This window comes from Ornithorhynchus anatinus, chromosome 8 (assembly GCF_004115215.2).
Source record: "Ornithorhynchus anatinus isolate Pmale09 chromosome 8, mOrnAna1.pri.v4, whole genome shotgun sequence".
NCBI classification, from domain to species: domain Eukaryota; kingdom Metazoa; phylum Chordata; class Mammalia; order Monotremata; family Ornithorhynchidae; genus Ornithorhynchus; species Ornithorhynchus anatinus.
The window spans coordinates 50,867,134-50,890,213 of NC_041735.1; the positions used below are offsets into that span (position 1 = coordinate 50,867,134).

Below are 23,080 nucleotides of genomic sequence, written 5' to 3' on the forward strand. Positions count from 1 at the left end.
GAGCCTGGAGGTCAGGAGCACCTGGGTTCTAATCCTGACTCTGCCCCTCATCTGCTATGTGGCCTTGGGCAAGTCACTTCACTTCTCTGTGCCTGTTACCTCATCTGTTGCCGACTTGTTCATTCCAAGCGCTTAGTACAGTGCTCTGCACATAGTAAGCGCTCAATAAATACTATTGAATGAATCTGTAAAATGGGGATGAAGACTGTTGAGTCCCATGTGGGACTTGGGCCCTGTCCAACCTGCTTATCTTATACCTCAGTGCTTACTACAGCGTTTGGCACATAGTAAGCATTTTTTTAAAATACCATAAAAAAAAACCTTTGGGTCTGTGGGGTTGGATTTGAATGACTCCCCGCAGCTTAGAGCTACTTCATGGGCTCTCCACTCCACTCCTGGACTGGCCCAAGACACTTTTCTTAGATGTGGCAGTGGGAAGATAGGACCAGGAAATCCGGAACTGATCTAGAATATCTTGTAACCACTCCCCATGTTGTTTGGAACTCCTAAAACCCATCTAGAGCCCTGTGGCCTAGGCTTAGCCTGGATTCCCTGGCATAGCTCCATAGAGGTCCCTTGTATTCCTGTGGCAGGTCACATCCCAGGGTATCCCCATTGCTGATGGGCTCCAGATTGGTTTCCTGTGAACTGACATGTTTGTACTCAGAGGGGAAGGAATTAAAAATAGATAAAAATGGGGGTGGTAGTGGGAGGAAGAGGAATGTACAGAAAGATGAGAAGATGGTGGTGTTTCTGCTCCCCCGGCAACATTTTTCACAGCACTCAGGAGGAGATCTGACCATCCTTCTCGGATCCCAAAGAACTCCCTCCTCCCCTCCAAAGATGGGTCCTTCCCATCCCCTGCTCAGGCCCCCATTGCAGTCATAATTCCCACAGGGAAGCACTGAACAGAATTTTCAGTTGCAGATCTGTTAAGCCAGGGGTTTCCAGCCTTTTGGGAATCAGAGAGTCCAGTCATTTTCTGTTTCCATGGGAATTCCAGCTGACATATAGCTGGTCACCTTCAACACATTTGGATGTTTTTCTCACCCTACCCACTTCTTGGAGTTGTGTTGATTTCAAATATTCTTTTTTCCCCATTTAAGACCTTTAAACCCATTCTCAGACCCTAGAAGGTGAGTGATAATCACCATGACTGCTCTAACCTGTGTGGAAAAGAGAATGTGTTCTTTTTAAAGTTCATTGAAAAACATTCACTTTTTTAATGAGACAGTTGTCTAATGATCAGCACTGAAAAGCAAAGTACAGGGAGCGCTAAGTGAGAGTTGTGCTCTTAAAGAACTTCATGATGTGGGAAAAACCATGTTTTAGCAACCATTGATTCAGTGGAAACTAATGGGTTAGGAGGTAATTTGTTAAAGGATTTCACCACTCCTGACAATTTTGGATGCAAATTCCTGTGTTAAGGCCACCACCAACGCAAAGCTTTACATCACTGCCACTCACTGCTATTGTTTAATATACCATAATACTGCAAAAAACACAATTTACTGTACAGTATTAATTTTTTTAGGAATCCCATGGTTCTGGAGAGCTTAACTTAATAGCTGCTGCTCCCTCTGTTTTGAAATTCCCTGAGTTTGAGCAGAGGAGTTGAGTTCCTTAAGGGCAAAGAGGTGGTTCCTCCCCTTAATCTAAATCATCTATTTTAGAGAAGTCAATTTAGATATGCCTAGCTCTCTGCTTCATGAAGCAATTTTCCTCTCTGCTCCTTTCACCCCGCCCTCTGTGATAGTGAGAGCCATCCATCCTCCCAGTTATCATTCTCCCCATTGGTGCCGCAGCTTGTGAGGGAGCTGTTGGGGTTGCGGGGGGAAGATATTGCTGACAGGAGAAGCAGCCTCCCATATCCTTGCCAACCTTACATCCGTGACATCGGGGATATACCTCTGGCCTGGAATGCCCTCCCTCCTCAAATCCTCCAAACTACTTACTCCCCCGCTTCAAAGCCCAAATGAAAGCTCACCTCCAGGAGGACTTCCCAGAATAAGCCCCTCTTTTCCTCTGCTCCCCTCCCCTCCCCATCGCCTCAACTCGCTCCCTTTGCTATACCCCCTTCCCCACCCCACAGCATTTGTGTATATATGTACATATTTATAATTATAATTCTATTTTTATTAATGATGTATATGTATCTCTAATTCTTTTTATTTATAACAATGTTACTAATGCCTGTTTACTTGTTTTGATGTCTGTCGCTGCCCCGCCCCCCTTCTAGACTGTGAGCCTGTTGTGGCCTGGGATTATCTCTATTTGTTGCTGAATTGTACTTCCCAAGCATTGAGTATAGTGCTCTGCACACAGTAAGCGCTCAATAAAAACAATTGAATGAATGAATACCCCTGTAACTCTGTTTCGACTGTAAGCTCCTCTGTTATACTGTACTCTCCCAAGTGCTTAGTACAGTGCTCTGCACACAGTAAGTGCTCAATAAATACAACTGATTGATCGAACATGACTGTGTTCCCTTAAACAGGCACCTATGGCAACTTTCTGGCCTTAGAGGAGGAAGGAAAAGAAGTACACTCAGTTAGTACCTTGCTGTTACTTCCATTAGCCCACCATGACCTTCAGGAGTCAATTGACTATTCCAGTCAATTCAGGACACTCTCTTCTATAACGGGATGGTTTTGTTCTTGTGAAACCTCGCTGTAGGAGCACTGACCATTCAAATGACACACATAGTGGGATGGTAGCTTCTTCCAGTTCTTTCAGGCTTGGGTCTTCTCTGGCATCCGCTGCAGAGAGTCTAGCAGAAGTCACTACCTGTGGTGCCTCTCTTGAGCCCAGGGAGTAGGTGGTACACCCATAGTCTGAGCAGCAACTGACTATGGGTGTCCATAGTCCTCCAAAAATGGGTGTCCATTCATAGGCCTCCTCACCCATTGCCAATCCAGCACTCGGACTGGGTTGGTGGTTTGTCACAGATGGGGTTCAGCCAATGGGCCTCATTTTTAGGAAAGAAGCAAGGGTACCATGTGGATGGCCCCCTCTGAGAACAGCAGAGGGAGAGGCAAGTGGGCAGGGACAAAGGCCCCATTCAGTGCAAGCCCCCTTTCCCCCCTTTCACTCATTAACTTGAACTTTATCCCAAGACATCCCTTGGCCTGCACACTTGGCCTGCACCCTGTCCCAAGCTCACTGTTTTTTTAAGGCAGGGAAACTTCCGGCTGCCTGATTAGTCTCTGAACACCACACCGGCATTCTGCAGTCAGCTGCTATTATCTTGACACAGGGCTTTTCTTCTGAGGGTCTTTCCCAGGCCTTTTTCCTGAGGGCTGGGTCTCCAAGACTCTGCCTTCAGGGGGCATCTCTGAGGAATGGATGGGATATCAGCTCCCTGGTTGCCCCAAGCCCACTCAAACCTGCACTCTCATGCCTCCAATCAGGTACTCTCAGGTTGAGGTGAAACCTCTTAAAATGCATGAATTTAAACAAAAGACATTCTGCTCCCTGAAGCCATGCATCCTGCATGGACACAGTCTATATCACTGTTAAACAGAGAATAGCTCTTCTTGTATACTTAAAGACTACACTCTGGTAATTTGAAGGAAGGCCCTTCACTTGTCAAAGCCTCAGATCTATTTAAAATTTTTGAGCGGGGAGGAAGGGGGTGAAAGAAGGAGGAGAGGAGGGTAGGGAGAGAAGTAGGAACACAGCAAGAAGGAAGGAGAAAGGAGAGGGGGACAGGAAGAAAGAGTGAGAGGCCAAGAAAGATTTTGATGTTCTCACAAAGTAACTCTCCACTCTAGGGCCTGCATAGATCTATAGGTTAACATAGAGGAAATATATTCTGTTCAAAGCAGTAAGCCTTGACAATATGCAAAAGAGAGACATCCCAAAGAGCATCTAAAGTAAAATACCCATGTGAACTGTCTCTCTATTTGGTCAACCAATTCAAAGGGATTTTGAATTAGCTCTCTGGGTGGCTAACTGCTTGACTCCCTTTGCTTCTTTTCCTTCTCTGTGCCCTACTTTCTAGCCACCAATCTAGAAATAATCTGCCTCCTCTTGTTTACCAGCAATCAAAAGCCCCTTTAAAAAGGTTTGCCTGAGAATGATTTTATTATATTTCTGCACAATGATTATCTTTCTGGCTGGTACAGAACATAGCTGAGCCTCTTTTTTCAGTCACCAACATATTCTAATTGTGGTATTTAAGCTCTTACCGTGTGCTAAGCACTGGGGTGGAAGCAAGTTAATCAGATTGGATGCAGTCCCTGTTCCAGATGTGGCTAAGTGGGAAGATGAACAGGTCTTGAATTCCCATTTTACAGATGAGGAAATTGAGACACAAAAAAGTGAAATGGCTTACCCAAGTTCACCCAGCAAGCAATTAGCAAAGCCAGAATTAGAACCCAGGTCTCCTGACTCTGAGGCCTGTGTATTTTCTACTAGGCCATGTTGCTTCTTTTACATGCTTTGAAGTATTGGAAATCCTACTTAACCTGCATAGCCAATAGTGACCCACGAGCATATTTGTGGGGGAGAGATATATTTAATATCAAACCACACCGGAGAGGGTGCTTGTTTGTTCTCAAGAGCAAGGAAACAAGTACAATCTAGCACTGCCAAGGCAGGAGACTGAGGATTCCTTATGAGTTTTTAAAATATCACATGTTTGCCTCAGACTCTTCTGGGGCACAGATGTGCTCAACCCACAGAAGCTACAATAGACAAAGCGTTAAAGGGTGCAAGGGATTTTCTCTCAAGACAACTACTGACACAGACTCTCTATCAGCTATGTCATCCTCAAACTGAGACAACTCTGCTTCTACCAAGGGTGATAATGGTGATTTGAGGAAGAGGATCCTAAATTGTACAACAACTACTGTGTTTTCATTACATAATTGAAAGTCTTGGGGGAACAATAAAGACTGTGTTGTTGTGGCCGTGGCTAAAAAGCTGTGCCTATAAAGAAATTTGGACAGCTGAAGGGGGCAGGGAATGTGTACCAGCTCTGTACTGTATTCTCCCAAAGGCACATCTCCTCCGAGAAGCCTTCCCTGACTAAGCCCTCCTCTCCTCTTCTCCCTCTCCCTTCTGCTTCCTCCTAACTTGCTCCCTTCATTCATCCTCCCTCCCATCCCCACAGTACATATGTATACATCTGTAATCTATTTCTGTATATTAATCTCTGCCTCCACCTCTAGACTGTGAGCTCATTAGGGGCAGGGACTGTATCTGTTAATAATAATACTGGTATTTGTTAAGCGCTTATTATGTGCAGGGCACTGTTCTAAGCGCTGAGGTAGAAACGAGGTAATCAAGTTGTCCCACGTGAGGCTCACTGTTAATTCCCATTTTACAGATGAGGGAACTGAGGCCCAGAGAAGTTAAGTGACTTGCCCACAGTCACACAGCTGACAAGTGGCGGAGCCGGGATTCAAACCCATGACCTCTGATTCCCAAGCCCGGGTTCTTTCCACTGAGCCATGCTGTTATATTGTACTCTCCCAAGCGCTTAGTAGAGTGCTTTGCATCCAGCAAACACTCAATAAATACAACTGAATGAATGATGAGTGCATGAAGTTAGTACAGTGCTCTGTACTTAGAAGGCTGTGGGTTCTAATCCCAGTTCCGCCACTTATCAGCTCTGTGACCTTGGGCAAGTCACTTCATTTCTCTGGGCCTCAGTGATATCATCTGTAAAATGGGGATTAAGACTTTGAGCCCTAAGTGGGACAACCTGATTACCCCAGCGCTTAGAACAATGCTTGGCACATAGTAAGCTCTTAACAAATCCATAATTAGTATTATTATTAAGTGCCCAATAAATAGTGTTGCTTGATAGTGAACAGGGATGATCCATGTGGGCCGGGAAGGTGTTGGCCTCCTCTTTTGCATCGTCCTCTCCCAAGCACTTAGTACAGCGCTCTGCACACAGTAAGCACTCAATCAATCCACCTGATTGATTGGCCTAGTAAACCCGGCCTTCGGAAGCCGAGTTTTAACCCGGAGAAACTTTCCTTATAAAGTTTTCCAGAGAGAAGTTACGGTGTTTGACTTTGCTGTCTCCCCCATTTAGATTCTGAGCCCGTCGTTGGGCAGGGATTGTCTGTATCTGTTTGCCGAATTGTACATTCCAAGGGCTTAGTACAGTGATCTGCATATAGTAAGTGCTCAATAAATACTATTGAATGGGGGGATGGATGGATGGATGGATGGATGGATGGATGGATAGATAGATAGATAGATGATAGAGATAGATAGATAGATAGATAGATAGATAGATAGATAGATAGATAGATAGATAGATAGATAGAGAGAGAGAGAGAGAGAGAGAGAGAGAGAGAGAGAGAGAGAGAGGGATGGATGGATGGATGGATGGATGGATGGATGGATGGATGGATGGATGGATGGATGGATGGATGGATGAATGAATGGAGAGAGTGTCAAAGACAGTGTTGGGGGAAGGAAGAGTTGTCACCGCGCTTAGTGAGCTGGGCTTTCCCCGTCCCTCCCTCTTCTAAACGTGCTGCGGGGGTGGATGAGTCGGCATGTAAGTGGGGCAGAGGCAGCAGCTGCCCCCGCAGCTTGCACATCTGGATCCTGTTCTGCCAGGCTCTGCATCAGCGGTCCCGCCCTGCCCCTCCTTTAGTCATTCATTCATTCATTCATTCATTCGTATTTATTGAGCGCTTACTATGTGCAGAGCACTGTACTAAGCGCTTGGAATGCACAATTGGGCAACAGATAGAGACCATCCCTGCCCGATAACGGGGTCAGAGTCTAAACGGGGGAGATCGCAAAGCAGAACAGAACGAAACAAAACAAGTAGTCTGGCATAGATAGCATCAAGATAAATTCATTCATTCAATAATATTGATTGAGCGCTTACTCTGTGCAGAGCACTGGACTAAGCGCTTGAAATGGACAATTGGGCAACAGATAGGGACAATCCCTGCCCAATAACGGGCTCCCAGTCTTAACGGGGGAGACAGCAAAGCAAAACAGAACAAAACAAAACAGTCTGGCATAGATATCATCAAGATAAATAGAATCATAGATATATACAGATCAGTAACAAAATAAATGGGGTAATAAATAATATATACTAATATGCACAGTGCTGTGGGGAGGGGAAGGGGGAAGAGCAGAGGGCTGGAGAAGGGGGAATGGGGAGAGGAGGAGGAGCAGAGGGAAAGGGGGCCTCAGTCTGGGAAGAGCCCGTTACTGGGCAGGGATTGCCTCTATCTGCTGTCGAATTGTACATTCCAAGCGCTTAGTACAGTGCTCTGCACATAGTAAGCGCTCAGAAGCAGCGTGGCTCAGTGGAAAGAGCCCGGGCTTGGGAATCGGAGGTCATAGGTTCGAATCCCGGCTCTGCCACTTCTCAGCTGTGAGACTGTGGGCAAGTCACTTTACTGCTCTGTGCCTCAGTTCCCTCATCTGGAAAATGGGGATTAAGACTGTGAGCCTCACAGGGATCAACCTGATGACCCTGTATCTACCCCAGCGCTTAGAACAGTGCTCTGCATATAATAAGCGCTTAACAAATACCAACATTATTATTATTATTATTGTCAATAAATGCTATTGAATGAAGTCCTCCAGGCCCTGGTTGTCCCGCAGGCCCCGCCCCTCCCCATAGCCCCGCCCCTCTCTATATTATTCATTACCCTATTTATTTTGTTGATAAAGAGTATATCTCCTTGATTCTATTTATCTTGATAATCTCGTTTTTGTTTTGTTCTCCTTGGCTTGGCTGTCTGTCTCCCCCATTTAGACTGTGTACATTCCAAGCGCTTAGTCCAGTGCTCTGCACAGAGTAAACGCTCAATCAATACTATTTTTTATTTATTTATTCATTTTATTTATTTATCTATCTATCTATCTATCTATTTATTTATTTTTGTCCATTTAGCCCCGCTCCTCCCTGTGGTCCCTCCACTCGATTGGCCCCGCTCCAGGCCACGCCCTCATTTTGAAGCAGCAGAGAAGCAGTGTGGCTCAGGAGAAAGAGCCCGGGCTTGGGAGTCCGCGGTCATGGGTTCTAATCCCGCCTCCGCCGCTTGTCAGCTATGTGACTGTAGGCAAGTCACTTCACTTCTCTGGGCCTCAGTGACCTCATCTGTAAAATGGGGATGAGGACCGTGAGCCTCACGGGGGACAACCTGATGACCCTGTATCTCCCTCAGCGCTTAGAACAGTGCTCTGCACATAGTAAGCGCTTAATAAATATCAACGTTATTATTTCGACCCCGCCACCCGACTGCCCCTCAGGCCCCGCCCCTGCTCTTAGCCCCGCCCCGCCCTCTGGCTCCTGCACTCGATTGGCCCCGTTCCAGGCCCCGCCCCTCCGCCCCGCCCCTCCCCCTTGGCCCCGCCCCTCCCGCCGGCTCTCCCAATCGATTGGCTCCGCTCCCGGCCCCGCCCCTCCCTTGACTCCGCCCCCTCCGCGCGATTGGCTCCTCTCCAGGCCCCGCCCCCTCTTGGCCCCTCCCTCCGGCTCCTCCGCTCGATCGTCCCCGCTCCAGGCCCCGCCCCTCAGTCCCCGCCCCTCCCCTTGGCCGCGCCCCTCCCGCGGGGGCCTCCAGTCGATTGGCCCCGCCCCAGGCCCCGCCCCCTCTTGGCCCCGCCCTTCCATCTGGCCCTTCCACTCGATTGGCTCCGCTCCAGGCCCCGCCCCTCAGTCCCCGCCCCTCCCCTTGACCCCGCCCCTCCGGCCGGCTCCTCCGCTCGATTGGCCCCGCTCCAGGCCCCGCCCCTCCTTCGGCTCCGCCCCCTCCATTCGATTGGCTCCGCTCCAGGCCCCTCCCCTCCCTTGCCTCCGCCCCCTCCAATCGATTGGCTCCGCTCCAGGCCCCGCCCCTCCGTCCCCGCCCCTCCGTCCCCGCCCCTCCCCCTGACCCCGCCCCTCCGGCCGGCTCCTCCGCTCGATTGGCTCCGCTCCAGGCCCCGCCCCTCCTTCGGCTCCGCCCCCTCCATTCGATTGGCTCCGCTCCAGGCCCCTCCCCTCCCTTGCCTCCGCCCCCTCCGCTCGATTGGCCCCGCTCCAGGCCCCGCCCCTCCGTCCCCGCCCCTCCGTCCCCGCCCCTCCCCTTAGCCCCGCCCCTCCCTCCGGTCCCTCCCGTCCGATTGGCTCCTCTCCAGGCCCGGCCCCTCCCCTTGGCCCCGCCCCGTCCCCGCCCCCTTGTCCCCGGGCCCTCGGTCCCCGGGGCGTGTGTGTGTGTGTCCGGGCGGCTCCGGGGCGCGATGTCTCACGGAGCCGGGCTCGTCCGCACCACGGCCAGCAGCGGCGGCGGCGGCGGCGGCGGCGGCGGCGGCGGCGGCCCCCGGCCCGGCCCGGCCCCGCCCACCTTGGAAGGACCGGACCGGGGCTACACCCGCTCCTCCTCGGCCATGCTCAAGATCGGACAGATGGTGAGCGGGGGCGGGGGCGGGGGCGGGGGCGGGCGCGCTTCTCCTTCCCTCCCTCCCTCCTTCCCTCCCTCCCTCCCTCCGTCCGTCGCCCCGGCCTCCTCGGAAAGTTTCCCCCTGCCCCTCCCCGACCCTCTCATCCCTTCCTTCGATCGTATTTAATAATACCATTGGGATTTGTTAAGCGCTTACTACGTGCAGAGCGCTGTTCTCAGCGCTGGGGGAGATGCAGGGTCAGCGGGTGGTCCCACGTGAGGCTCACAGGCTTCATCCTTCCATTCATTCATTAAGAGTATTCATCGAGCGCTTACTATGTGCCGAGCACTGGACTGATCGGCAACAGATACAGTCCCTGCCCTTTGACGGGCTCACAGTCTAATCGGGGGAGACGGACGGACGAGAACAAGGGCAATAAATACAGTCGGGGGGAAGAACATCTCGTAAAAACAATGGCAACTAAATAGAATCGAGGCGATGTACAGTTCATTCACAAAAGAAATAGGGTAATGAAAATAATAGACAGCTGAGCGGACGAGTACAGTGCTGAGGGGATGGGAAGGAGGCACAGAGAAGTGAAGTGACTTGCCCACGGTCACACAGCTGATAGGTGGCGGAGCCGGGATTCGAACCCGCGACCTCCGGCTCCCAAGCCCGGGCTCTTGCCACTGAGCCATAATGTTGCTATTTGTTAAGCGCTTACTACGTGCAGAGCGCTGTTCTAAGCGCTGGGGGAGATACGGGGTCATCGGGTGGTCCCACGTGAGGTTCACAGTCTTCATCCCCCTTTTCCAGATGAGGGAACTGAGGCACAGAGGAAGTGAAGTGACTTGCCCACGGTCACACAGCTGATAGGTGGCGGAGTCGGGATTCGAACCCGTGACCTCCGGCTCCCAAACCCGGGCTCTTGCCACTGAGCCACGTTACTCAGCCCTCACTCTCTGCGGAGCGCTGGACGGAGCCCTGGGAATGTACAAGTGGCCAACAGCTAATAATAATGATGTTGGTATTTGTTAAGCGCTTACTACGTGCCGAGCACTGTTCTAAGCGCCGGGGGAGATATAAGATCATCAGGAGGTCCCACGTGGAGCGCACAGCCTTCCTCCCCCTTTTACAGACGAGGTAACTGAGGCCCCGAAAAGTGAAGTGACTTGCCCGAGGTCACACAATGACTAGCGGCATTGTGGGGATTAGAACCCGCGACCCCTGACCCATGCCCGGGCTCTTTCCTCTGAGCCACGATAGAGACCAACCCAGCCCCTTGACGGGCTCGCCGTCTAAACGGGGGAGACAGACAGCGGAGCCAAACAGGACAAAAACAAGACATCATCAAGAGAAATAATAATAATATTGGTATTTGTTAAGCGCTTACTATGTGCAGAGCACTGTTCTAAGCGCCGGGATAGATACAGGGTAATCAGGTTGTCCCACGTGAGGCTCACACTCATTCAATAGTATTTATTGAGCGCTTACTATGTGCAGAGCACTGTACTAAGCGCTTGGAATGGACAAGTCGGCAACAGATAGAGACAGCCCCTGCCCTTTGACGGGCTTACGGTCTCATCGGGGGAGGCAGCTCACAGTCTTCACCCCCATTTTCCAGATGAGGTCACTGAGGCCCAGAGAAGTGAAGTGACTTGCCCAAAGTCACACAGCTGAGACGTGCCGGAGCAGGGATTCGAACCCATGGCCTCTGACTCCCAAGCCCAGGCTCTTTCCACTGAGCCACGCTGCTTATCTAAATAGAACCGAGGGGATGTGCACCTCATTAACAAAATAAATAGAGCTTGTCCGGCCACTGCCCCCCTTCCCACCCCCACACTCCGGTGGCCCTCTGTCCCGCCGTCCCTCTGTCCCTCCACCCCTGCCCCAATCTGCCCCACATTCTACCTCTGTCCTGGAATGCCCTCCATCCTCACATCCCCCCAACTAACTCTCTTCCCCCCTTTAAAGCCCTACTGAGAGCTCACCTCCTCCAGGAGGCCTTCCCAGACTGAGCCCCCCCCTTTCCCTCTGCTCCTCCTCCCCTCCCCATCCCCCCTTCTCCCGCCCTCTGCTCTTCCCCCTTCCCCTCCCCAAAGCACTTGTGCATATGCCATTATTGATGCCAAATGCCATCATCACTATTATTATACTTGTATATATATTACTTATTACTCTATTTTATTAACGCTGGGTCTATATCTATGATTCTAATTATCTATTTTGATGGCATTGATGCCTGACTCCCTGTTCTGTTCTCTGTCTCCCCCTTCTAGACTGTGAGCCCGTTGTTGGGCAGGGATGGTCTCTATCTGATGCCGAATTGTACATTCCAAGCACTTAGTACAGTGCTCTGCACAGAGTAAGCGCTCAATAAATACGCCTGAGCTGCAGGCGGAGGCTGCGGCCGTTCGTTCCCCTTTTCGTCCCGCAGCTTCCTCTCCCCACACACGTGCGTGTTTGCGGCCCTGCAAGCTTGTGCGCAGGGACTCGTGTGTGTTAAGCGCTTACTATGCGCCAGGCACTCTACTATGCACCGGGGTGGTTACGAGCAAATTGGGTTGGATACAGTCCCTGTCCCGCATAGGGCTCGCGGTCTTAACCCCCATTTTACAGATGAGGGAACTGAGGCACAGAGAAGTCAAGTGACTTGCCCAAGGCCACCCAGCAGACAGGTGGCGGAGGCTGCATTAGAACCCATTACCTTCTGACTCCCAGGCCCCTGCTCTGTCCACTAGGCCATGCTGAATGTGTTTGATGTTGTAGTGTACTTTCCCAAGGGCTTAGTACAGTGCTTTGCACACAGTAGGCGCTCAATAAATGCAATTAATAATAAATACGATTGTTGTTAATAAGAAGAAGAAGAAGAACCGCCGGCCCAGGAGCTCCCTGCTGGCCGGGGGCTTCCAGGGAGCTTGGTCCCGGGATGAGGGGTTTCTTGAGACTTGTAACATCTTGAGACTTCTTGAGACTTTGTTACATCTCTAGACTCTGAGCTCCTTGTGGGCTGAGAATGTGTCTGTTGTTGTATTCTCCTCTCCCAACTTGTGTCTACATAACTTTCTGTGCTAATTCTCCCAGTTTACCATTCACTGTGTAAAGAAGTACTTTTTAAAAAATTCAAGCTTCACTGGCCATCCCTTTGTCTTGGTGTTATGGGATGTGATGAATAGCAACTTCATGATCGAAATTCTCAAGGCTTTCTCGTTCCCTAATTTTTTAAGTACTTCTTCAAAAGTTTCTCCCCTCCTGTTTACCATTTGCCCCCTCTTTACCTTCTCCAGCATTATTCTGTCTTTTCGAAGGTACAGTGCTCTGCACACAGCGCTCAATAAATACGATCGAATTTGGCCTGCCGAGGGAGGGCCAGTGGATGAAGGTCACCTTGGTGGTGTGCTTTCCATCCACCAAGATCTATTTCTCCCCAGTCCTTGCTCCGATCTAACCCATTTCCTACTTTGAGCCATTTCCCCCAAAATGTTTTTTGACCTCTCGGACGCACCTCTTCGCCCTCTCTGAACAACCATCTTCAGAATGGCCAACCTTAGCCCGGGGCTTGTAATAATTCTGCAGCAGGAAAGATTGAGCTTGGAGTGGGTTCACCGGGTCATGGATAGGGTCGTCTAGGATCCGAAGGGCAGTTCTTTCAAGAGCTTGATGACGGAGGCTTGATTAGGGAGTTGGGTGCATGAGCAGATAAAGCTAACTGAGCAGCTGCTTGGGAGAAAACGACTGAGGAAGCCACAGAAGATGTTGTGGCTAGCAGTGTGCACTAAGAGCTTGGGCGGCTATGGCTCTTTTTTTTTATGGGGGGGATGGGGGTTACATTTGAGGGCTCTAGTGGTGTTCTTCGCACTGATGACTGAAGGAAGGACCAAAGACTTGAAACAAAATCCTTAACCATGTCCTGTAGTTGTACAGTGCACACCGGAAGGCTGCCCGGCAGAAGAAGCTTCTGCTCTGCCTTTTTCAGATGTTCTGATTCCCTATTTCTTTCCTGCTGCAGCTGATGTGTCCGTTTGAGAAACAAGAAGGGAGGCAGGATAGTCAGGGGCAATGAATGGAGAAGATTTGATCAGATTTAAGAGTAGTTTCCTCTGTACTTCCCCTCCCTGGATGTCACCAAACCACACATAACAGACACATGTATATAATCACTTTTCCCCCAGGGGACCTTGTGCAGCTGCAGGTTTGAGCTGAACCTGGGAGGGAGCGAACCCAACTTGCCACCGAGGAGATGCTCAAGGATGAGGAGAGAAATTTGTGATAGAGCCACACCTCCTTGATGCAGGTCTCTCAAACCAGATCTCTTGGGTCTCTTCTTTCCACTTTTCCACAGTTAGGCATTTCACTCGCCATTAGCCACTCCATCCCAGAATGGAAAATGAAAGGAGATGAAATCACATTAGCAGTTAAAATTATTGCTTAGCAGCAGTGCTGAAAAAACCTGATGGAGGAGGGAAGTTGAAATGAAAGGCTGGAATCAAAGGTATTAAAACAGGCAGTCAAACTATCAATCAGTGGTTTTTATTGAGGGCCTACTGAGTGCCGAGCAATGTGCTAAGAGCTCGGGAGAGTACAATAGAAGAAAAACACATGCTTCCTGACCACAAGAAAATTAATGGAGAAGACAGGCAAATTACTTACAATTGTTGGGAGCAGGTCAAAGAACAAGATGAAATAGGTAGTAGTGAGGATGACAGGAGGAAATATCAGAACCATGAATAGATCATAAGTTCCAGAGAAGCAGCGTGGCTCAGTGGAAAGAGCACGGGCTTTGGAGTCAGAGGTCATGAGTTCGAATCCCAGCTCTGCCACTTGTCGGCTGTGTGACTGTGGGCAAGTCACTTCACTTCTCTGGGCCTCAGTTACCTCATCTGTAAAATGGGGATTAAGACTGTGAGACCCTCGTGGGACCACCTGATTCCCCTGTGTCTACCCCAGCGCTTAGAACAGTGCTCGGCACATAGTAAGCGCTTAACAAATACCAACATTATTATTCCTTGAAAACAGGGATTGCATTACCAACTAACTCTATTGCAGTATACTATCCCAAATGCTTAGTACAGTGTTCTGCACACAGTAAGCGATAAATAACATTTATTACCATTCAAACTCTGTTCTGGTTACCAGCTAGCCCTATTACTAGCAGCCAAGTGGCTGCCAAAGAGGGTCAAGTAAAACTTTCCAGGAGTCACTGTTTGGTGACATCTACCGGAGCAAGGACGGGAAGTGACCAGAAGCCTGTGCTTGGGAGACACTGGAGCTGGATTGTGAAGGAGAGGGAGAATATGAAGAAGTGGAGAGGGCGTGTGTGCATCTTTGTGTTTCAAAGGATGATGAGAGCAGGCCTGAATGAGGTGGGACCATAATTTGGCAGACAGAAATGTCTGCCAATGTCTTTCTTTGACAGGAAGAAAGGAGTGAAGCGGAGGAAGAGGGAATATTTCTTTATGAAATGCTGAGGGGCCAGTAAATTTCCATGGTGAAGATGGAGGAGTGGAATAAACAATCATATTTCTTGAGCACTTGCTGTACTAAGCGCTTGGGAAAGTGCAATACAACAGAGTTGGTAGATAGGTTCCCTGCTCACAGAGAGCTTACAGTAATAATAATAATAATAATGTTGGTATTTGTTAAGCGCTTACTATGTGCAGAGCACTGTTCTAAGCAGTGGGGTAGATACAGGGGAATCAGGTTGTAATAATAATAATAATAATAATAATGTTGGTATTTGTTAAGCGCTTACTATGTGCCGAGCACTGTTCTAAGCGCTGGGGTAGAGACGGGAATCAGGTTGTCCCACAGGGGGCTCACAGTCTTAATCCCCATTTTACAGATGAGGTAACTGAGGCACAGAGAAGTTAAGTGACTTGCCCACAGTCACACAGCTGACAAGTGGCAAAGCTGGGATTCGAACTCATGACCCGACTCCAAACCCGTGCTCTTTCCACTGAGCCATGCTGCTTCTCTATACATGGAACTAGATACTTTCATTCTTTGCTCTCTTCTGCATATGTTCTCCCTTCCTAATGCTTTTGGTCCTACCCAGTTTTACATATATATTCATATATATATATTCATTTACATATTGGGGAAATACATATATATTCATTTATGCACACAATACAGAGAGTTGTCAATCATATTCAAAGAAGACATCACTCTCAATGAAGTTCACCTCTGTGTGTGTATGTGTGTGCCTGAAAAGGTCATTGTGAGACCCACTGTCCTAACCACATTTTGCACATGCCTGTGCCTGCACATGCACACACACACACACACACACACACAAACATCAAGATAAAACACCAGGGAAAGTTTTAACTCCTCTGTACTTAACACCTTCCTCCAACCACACTCTGAAAACAATCTGGTTCAACAGCATTCATCAAATATGACATTCCTGGCTTAAATATACTATGGACAATCTAGATCTGTAGTAAATGCAGTGTGTTGTTGGGGGTTTGTGTGTGTGTGTTTATTTGGACTAGAGCCCCAAATACATTGTTGATTGCCTGAAGTAGAAAGAGTTTGTAACTGGGAATCCAGAATATCTGAGCTCTCACCCATTCTGACTCCTTGGTGTTTTGGGCAAACATAAGAGGTCCATTCAGCCCAGTATTTTGTCTCTGCTTGTAGCAACAGGAGTGTTGGGAGAAGATGTAATGGTCCTTATCCTTGATATCCCTCCTAATGTTTAGACAGAGTGCATCTAACACCTCTAAATTTTCCCTCCTCATACCAACTCTCCTCTCATAACCCACTCTTGATTGTTTAATCCATCAATTTTTCCAACCCCTGCTAATATTTCCTGTCTACGTAACTTTCTGTACTAATTCTCCCAGTTTACCATTCACTGTGTAAAGAAGTACTTTTTTAAAAATTCAAGCTTCAGTGGCCATCCCTTTGTCTTGGTGTTATGGGATGTGATGAATAGCACTTTCATGATCTAAATTCTCAAGGCTTTATCTTTCCATAATTTTTTAAGTACTTCCTGAAACATTTCTCCCCTCCTGTTTACCATTTGCCCCTCTCTTTACCTTTTCCAGCATTATTCTGTCTTTTCAGAGGTGCAGCAACCAGAACTGTGTGGGTAAGGTGGTTTTATAGACTGGCAAAACCCTGTTTTTGTTTTCTACCTCCTTCCTGGTGATGCCAAGCACTTGGTGGCCTTTCTGATGGGGCTATTGCCACACACTGCCCCAGAGATTTAAAAGAACAGTCAACAGTGACCGAGTTCTCTTTCTTGAGTCGTGATTGATATCTCAGAGCTTACCACTACACACTGGTAATTTGGATTCTTTTCCCTTATATTCATTATCAGACACTTGTTCACATTCAAGCTTATCTGCCATTTTTTTGGCCTGTTCACCAAGCGCTCTGAGGTTTTCCTACAGTTTATCCCCATTTACGTTTTGCCACTGGGAAACAGTATCCAGTACAAACTTGACCTGCACATTCCTATTTCTAGATTGTTTTATGAAGCTCTGTAAAATGGAGCCTCACCACTTTGGCATATGTCCTTATCAATATTTAAGGGAGCGAAAACATTTTAACATATGGTGGTTTAGATGGCTCATCAGAAGGTGATCATGCCTCTCAAAGTGGTTTTTGCCTTGGGTGTGGGGGAAGAGCTTCTGAAGGAGCAGTGGAGATTGATTGGGAAATCCCCAGCTAGTTAGAGGATGTGAAGCAAACAGTCAATCAATCGATCATATTTCTTGATGTGTACTGTGTGCACAGCACTGTACTAAGTGCTTGGGAGAGTACAACAGAGTTGGTAGGCACATTCCCTGCCCACAGTGAGCTCACAGTCTAGAAGACTGGTGAGCTAGGCTGCAGACTCTAGACTCCCTCTCCCCTCTAGTCTGTAAGCTCATTTTGGGCAGGGATGTGTCCATCAACTCTGTTGTACTCTTCAAAGCACTTAGTACAGTGCTCTGCACACAGTAAGCGCTCAATAAGTATGATTGATTCAGAGACTCCTGGGCAGTTTTATCTAAGCTTACTGTGCATTTTGTTGTCTCTGCAGTTTCAGGGAAGCTCTGGGCTAGGTCCTGTCACATACAGTGAGTGTTGGGGTGAGGAAGGGTTCCCACTTGCCTTGCAAAAAGAAAGTATCTTTAAGATGGCCTTCCTGTCTCCTTGTACTATCCCTAAGGAGGCTTCCCCTCCCCGCAACCTTTGGTGGAACACAGGGCCCCATTCCTCCTCTCTTCCGATCTTCAAAGTCCCACTAAAATCACATCTCCTCCAAGAGGCCTTCCCTGACTAAACTCTCCCTTTTGTGTCACCTAATGTACTTGGGTCTGTTCCCTTAAGCACTTTGATATTCACCCCTCCCACAGCACTTATGAATAAATCTAGCTGTAAATTATTTTTTTATCTGTCTACCTCTCTAGTTTATCAGCTCCCTGTGGCAGGGCTCATCTGTCTTCTATACCTACCCTTTTTGTATTGTTCTCTCCCAAATGCTTACTGCTGTGCTAAGTGCTCAATAAATAACATGGATTGATTCCCCACTTCCAGAGGCACTCCACCTCCTTGGATAGGGAAAGGACACATGGCTTTTAGGTATCATCTCTGTTCTACATCAGATGCAGTATTATTTCCATCTCTCTTGAGGAGAGGTTTTCTTTTTTAAATGTACAGCTAATTTTCATGGAAACCTTTAAAATTTCCTGAGGACGATTTCTACCATTTTACATTTGCCACTCTGTCATCCAGGGTATCTCTTAATTCACTAAATTCTGAAAGCCAGAAATTCATGTTTAAAAAAAGATAAACACAAGTTTACAAAATTGTGTAAACTAGAGTAAGAATAATAATAGTGGTATTTGTTAAGCACTCACTATGTGCTAGGCACTGTACTGAGCACTGGGGTAGATACAAGGTAATTGGGTTGGACACAGTCCCTGTCTCATATTGCGCTCACAGTCTTAATCCCCATTTTAACTGAGGCACAGAGAAGTGAAGCGGCTTGCCTGAGTTCACCCAGCAGATAAGTGGTGGAGCTGGGATTAGTACCCAGGTCCTTCTGACTCCCAGGCGCATGCTCTATCCACTAGGCCACGTGCTTTCTCCCTGGGCAGCATGCATGGGGACACGGGGACAGCCAGCTAACATCCAAGCCCCTAGCTCAGTTATGATGGGGAGAATTCCAGCTGGCACCACGGACGTTACAGTGAGCAGGTGTGAGAGCCAGCCGACACAGAAAAGAAAAGGAACGAGTTTGGCCCGCACTTCCCCTCATCAACTGCCCACTCTTTCTGGCAGTAGGCAGCCTGCTGGACACTGCTTTTCCCCAGCCTGTGATGCCTAGGAAATGCAGTACAGGTAGCAGGGATGAAGGCAGTCAGACAACTGGCTATTGAGCCTCCACCCTCTCCGCCAGCCTGTTTGGAGAAACAATAATCAGCCATGGGAGTGTAGATCCAGACTGGGGCGGGCCCTGGGTGTCCACCCCAATCTGCAGCAGCCCCAAAGGGACCAACTGGTCCGGGAGGGGGGCATTTATATCTGTTTGGGGCTAATCTGGGGTATTCCTGGGCATCAGCGCTCTAAGTCGACCTCTGGAGGAGACCTGATTGCATTCCCGCTTGGCCCAGTGTGTTCTGAGGGACCAACTTCTGGGAACCTAGACAGTCTAGTTAGGAAGGAGCAGGAGCAGCGTGCTCTCCATTGATGTCATCTTGCCCTTTTGAGGTTTGGTCTCTGTCCTAGTTAAAAACCCAAGATTCCTGTGCCCACTTTAAACGGGAGCAGTAGTCCTTTCTGCCTTGAGGATTCTGGTGTTGAGCAATTCTGAATTTGGGCCATTGGAATGATCAGTTCTCTAGGTTTTGTCAAGTGGCCTTAACCACTTCACCTCTCTAGGTAGGTCAGTGTTCATTTAAATTAATCTCTAAGGTCCCTCTCCACCTCCACCTCCGCAGAGAGTGCTGTTGATCCCAGAGCCTGCCCGTCCGTCTGGTTTCATCTGTTTCCCCTCTCTTTGGCTTCTTCCTCACTTGTCCTGGCAGAAAGTCTGGAGACACAAGATTTCCTTTGACCTGCTGTCTGTGAAATGTTGTTTCTCTTTGTCACCGCACTGGTTCAGTGGTTTTGTTTTTGCGCTGGGCTCATTGGGCATCCTCATTTTCATCCTGAGCAGTTCTTTAAATCATCAAGTGGTTTGGCTCAGAGAACTGAACTAAGGCCTAAGACTTCAATAGCTTTGGCTTCTAGTTCTGGTTTTGCCTCATACTTGCCAAGTGCCTTTGGCCAGATCACTCAGTCATTCTGGGCTTGTTTCCTCAACAGTAAAATACAGATAATTTCCCTCTCCGTCTTCCAGACGAAAATAATGATCAGGGATCATTTTTGACCCTCTGATAGACACCCAATTTTAATAATGAGTTTTGCATTTTCATTAGCTACGGTAGTATTCTGAATCTCCTCATTATTCCAACCCTGCTTATTATGGGCAGGGACCATATCTGCTAATTCTCTTGTATAGTACTCTCCCAAGCACTTAGTACAGTGCTCTGCACATGGTAAGAGCTGAATAAATACTATTGATTGATACTGAGAAAATTGAGAGACACAGTGTGGCCTAGTGAATAGAACACAGGCCTGGGGAATCGGAAGAACTCGGGTTCTAGTCCTGGCTCTGCCACTTTTCTGCTTTGTGATGTTGGGCAAGTCACTTACCTTCTCTGTGCCTCAGTTACCTCATCTGTAAAATGGGGGTTATGATTGTGAGCCCCATGTGGGACATGGACTGTGTCCAACCTGATTACCTTGTATCTACCTCAGTGCTTAGAACAGTGCCTGGCACATAGTAAGTGCTTAACAAATACCATTAAAAAGTTCTGTATGTACATCAATCAGTTGTCAGTTGTATTTATTGAGTGCTTAGTGTGTACAGAGCACTCTACTAAGCACTTGGGATAGTACAATGTAACGGAGTTGGTAGACGTGTGCCCTGCCCACAACAACCTTATGGCCTTGGGGGGAGGGGGGTCAAAATCATCATATTTTAGCCACAGTATTAGCCATATGTGTGACATGAACCAGAGATGGAAGTTTCTTATTAATCAGGAAAATCTATTACTTCCCATTTTTCTCTAAGAAAGTGAGCTCTTTCTGCAATGATCTTCACCTCAGCTGACAGTTACACATAGCAACAAGAGTGCGAGATCTCATCAATGCCCGCAGTTGGAAATATATTTGTCTCTGCTAATATGCTAAAAAAAGATACACTGCAAGGTTCAGGAATAGTTACTTATGGCTTTAGCCAGCCTTCAGAGACATTTTCCCAAGAATGAACTTTACCTTCCCAGTTTTCATGCCATTCTGAGGGAGTGATAGATAAGGTGCTGGGTAACTTTTAAATAGTTCTGTTGTCAAACTGAAACAGTTCTGTTATTTTTCAACTCCCTTGGGAGTAAAAGAAGAAAATCAGTGTTCAACAGAAATAACAAAATCAATAGGAAACAGAATTATTTTTCCAGCTTCCTTCAAAGGAATTACAAACAATGTCAAGATGATAAAAAATATGGTGGCCATATCATTTTTAACTTCTGGTAAAGCACGGACGCCACATCCAAAGACATTTTCTGGAAGGCAGGCACTGGTTTTCCAGCACTTTAGCCTTATTGTTTAACAGACATGGGTTTGAAAGAGGTAAAAAATAGGGTGTCTTCAAACTCCTGAGCCTGTGGCAGAGCTGGGTTCTGAGTGGGCCCCCTCACTTCCATATTGGGTGGCACTTAAAAAAAAAACTCCCATTTGAGCAGTGGAAGGCTCAGAATAAATCCCTACACATATTATATCAACCCCCAATCCAAAACTAGCCCCGCCCCACCTCTCCCATTGTCCTACCTTTGGCTGAGCTAGTTTTGCCACTCATAACATGCCCCATCTCCCACAAAACCCAGTTGTTATTCAAAGAAGCTCATGGCACCCACATGCCTCGGAAAGCTAAATGGCAAAGGAGAGAAAACTGTGGAACTCAAATTTGCATTTCGGTCTTTGGCGGAGCAGATCCGGGGGAATTGCAAAAGCCACCCCAGATTTGAAACCGTGAACAGAACAGAGCGGCTAAATGTAAACTTAATTTTTAGTTGTTGGTTTTGTTTTTTTAAAAATCGCTCTTTGGACAATTTCTCTGATGTATTTGGTGACGAGAACCCATGCTTTAAAAATTGGACAACATTTAATTTTGCCTAATAGATTTGGGTTTTCTCCCATGGGATTATAAAATTGGAGTCACAGCAGATTCAAAAGCTGTTTTTAAACTTGTGCTCTTCGACTCTTAATTCCACAGTGACTTTTCAGGGAGAGGACTGCCTCACCTTTATCTTCCTTGAAGTGCAATTGCAATTCAGTCTTTATTTCCAAATCTATCTTCATGGCTTACTCATAATGAGAAACATTTCTGGCTTTTCTGAACTTTTCTGGTTGTGCTACTGAGAAAAATGGAGCTGTGAAGCCAGAGAGGCCTTAGATAAGCAACTCCAAGGTGGCTCAATGGAGACAAAAGATCAAAACTTACAATCCAATTAAGAACTACCTCTGGGCATCCTATAAAAGGCGATTGAAATGTCCCCAAACTCCCCAAATCAAGGCTGTGCTTAGTAAATCCTGAGATGCTCTATACAAAGATCAGAGATAAGACATCAAGGCTCAAATGCATGCCTGGGAAGAGGTAAAGGCAACTCAGTTTAATCTGGTTTTTGGGAAACCCAGTCTCTGGGAGTTGTTTGTAGGAATGCTTTAGAATTTGCAAAGATACAGATTACTTTTCTAACAGTCTTTGCAAAGTCAGGATGCTTTCTGCGTCTCCTTCCTGTGTATGAAACAGATTAGCCTTGTGACCTGCAGGAACTAATTCTCACTGAGGGATTCTTCAAGATGCTTAGAAATGCACTGTGGCAAGCTAGAAAACTTTACCCATTAGGGGATTGGGAAAATTAAGCATAATGGAGAGAATTATAATTACAGGTCCTAAGATGTCTTTTGTATGAAATTTTATAATTACAATGAAGGAGAACTTAGGTTTGTGGAAGGTTTAGGAGGGTTTGGTTTATTCATTTCTTCCACACTTCTTAGCTTCATTTAGCAGTGGACTTTTAAAAATCTGTGAAATAATCAGAACTGAAATTAAAATTAGCATTAGCCCAGTGCCTTGGGCTGTCTCCAAATTGGAAGTTTTCCATTTTTATTTTACTTTTTTTAATAAAAGGGAAGAAGCCATAAGTGGTTAGCAGTTCTATTCCTGTCTCAGTCATTCATTCCTTGAATGGATTTAGGCATGTCACACCACTCTCTGATTCAGCTTCTCACATATCAAAATGGGAAGGGAACCCGACTTAGATGCAGTTGAGAGAATTGAGGGGGTCAAGTAAAATTCTGGCCCCCGCCCCTGGAAGGAGTGCAGGCATGATCCGATTTGTGGGTCGGCAAGCACAGATGCCACTTTGACCATCTTTTTGGGTTTGGGTTCAGTGGCTTTGAGGGGCTGGGTCCAGCCTGCAGATGTCTTGGATGGAAGTGTGAGGGGAAAAAAGGGTGCCTCATGGTTTGGGAACTCCAGTTCTTGGTTGGTTTGGTGATTTCTTTGGCTTTCTAATAGACTCGGAGGGAGGGGAAGGCTTCAGGTGGCCCTGTTTCAGTTGTCTCCTCTCTTGGACACTCTCTAAACTCATCAGAACCTGAAAGGATCCCAAAT

General features: G+C 47.6%; 1 protein-coding gene across 2 annotated transcripts in view; it reads left to right on the plus strand.

Annotated features, from left to right (window-relative positions):
• Nucleotides 1-9,184: 9,184 nt before the first annotated feature.
• Nucleotides 9,185-23,080, plus strand: part of CMTM7 (CKLF like MARVEL transmembrane domain containing 7) — a 42,009-nt gene continuing 28,113 nt past the window's right edge. For both annotated transcript variants that reach the window (XR_003761615.2, XM_029071226.2), the window contains exon 1: nt 9,185-9,387. Coding sequence is in view for 1 of the 2 variants with exons in the window: in XM_029071226.2 (XP_028927059.1) it covers nt 9,220-9,387 (168 nt within the window). In the remaining variant the exon portion in view is untranslated. The remainder of the gene's footprint in view (nt 9,388-23,080) is intronic.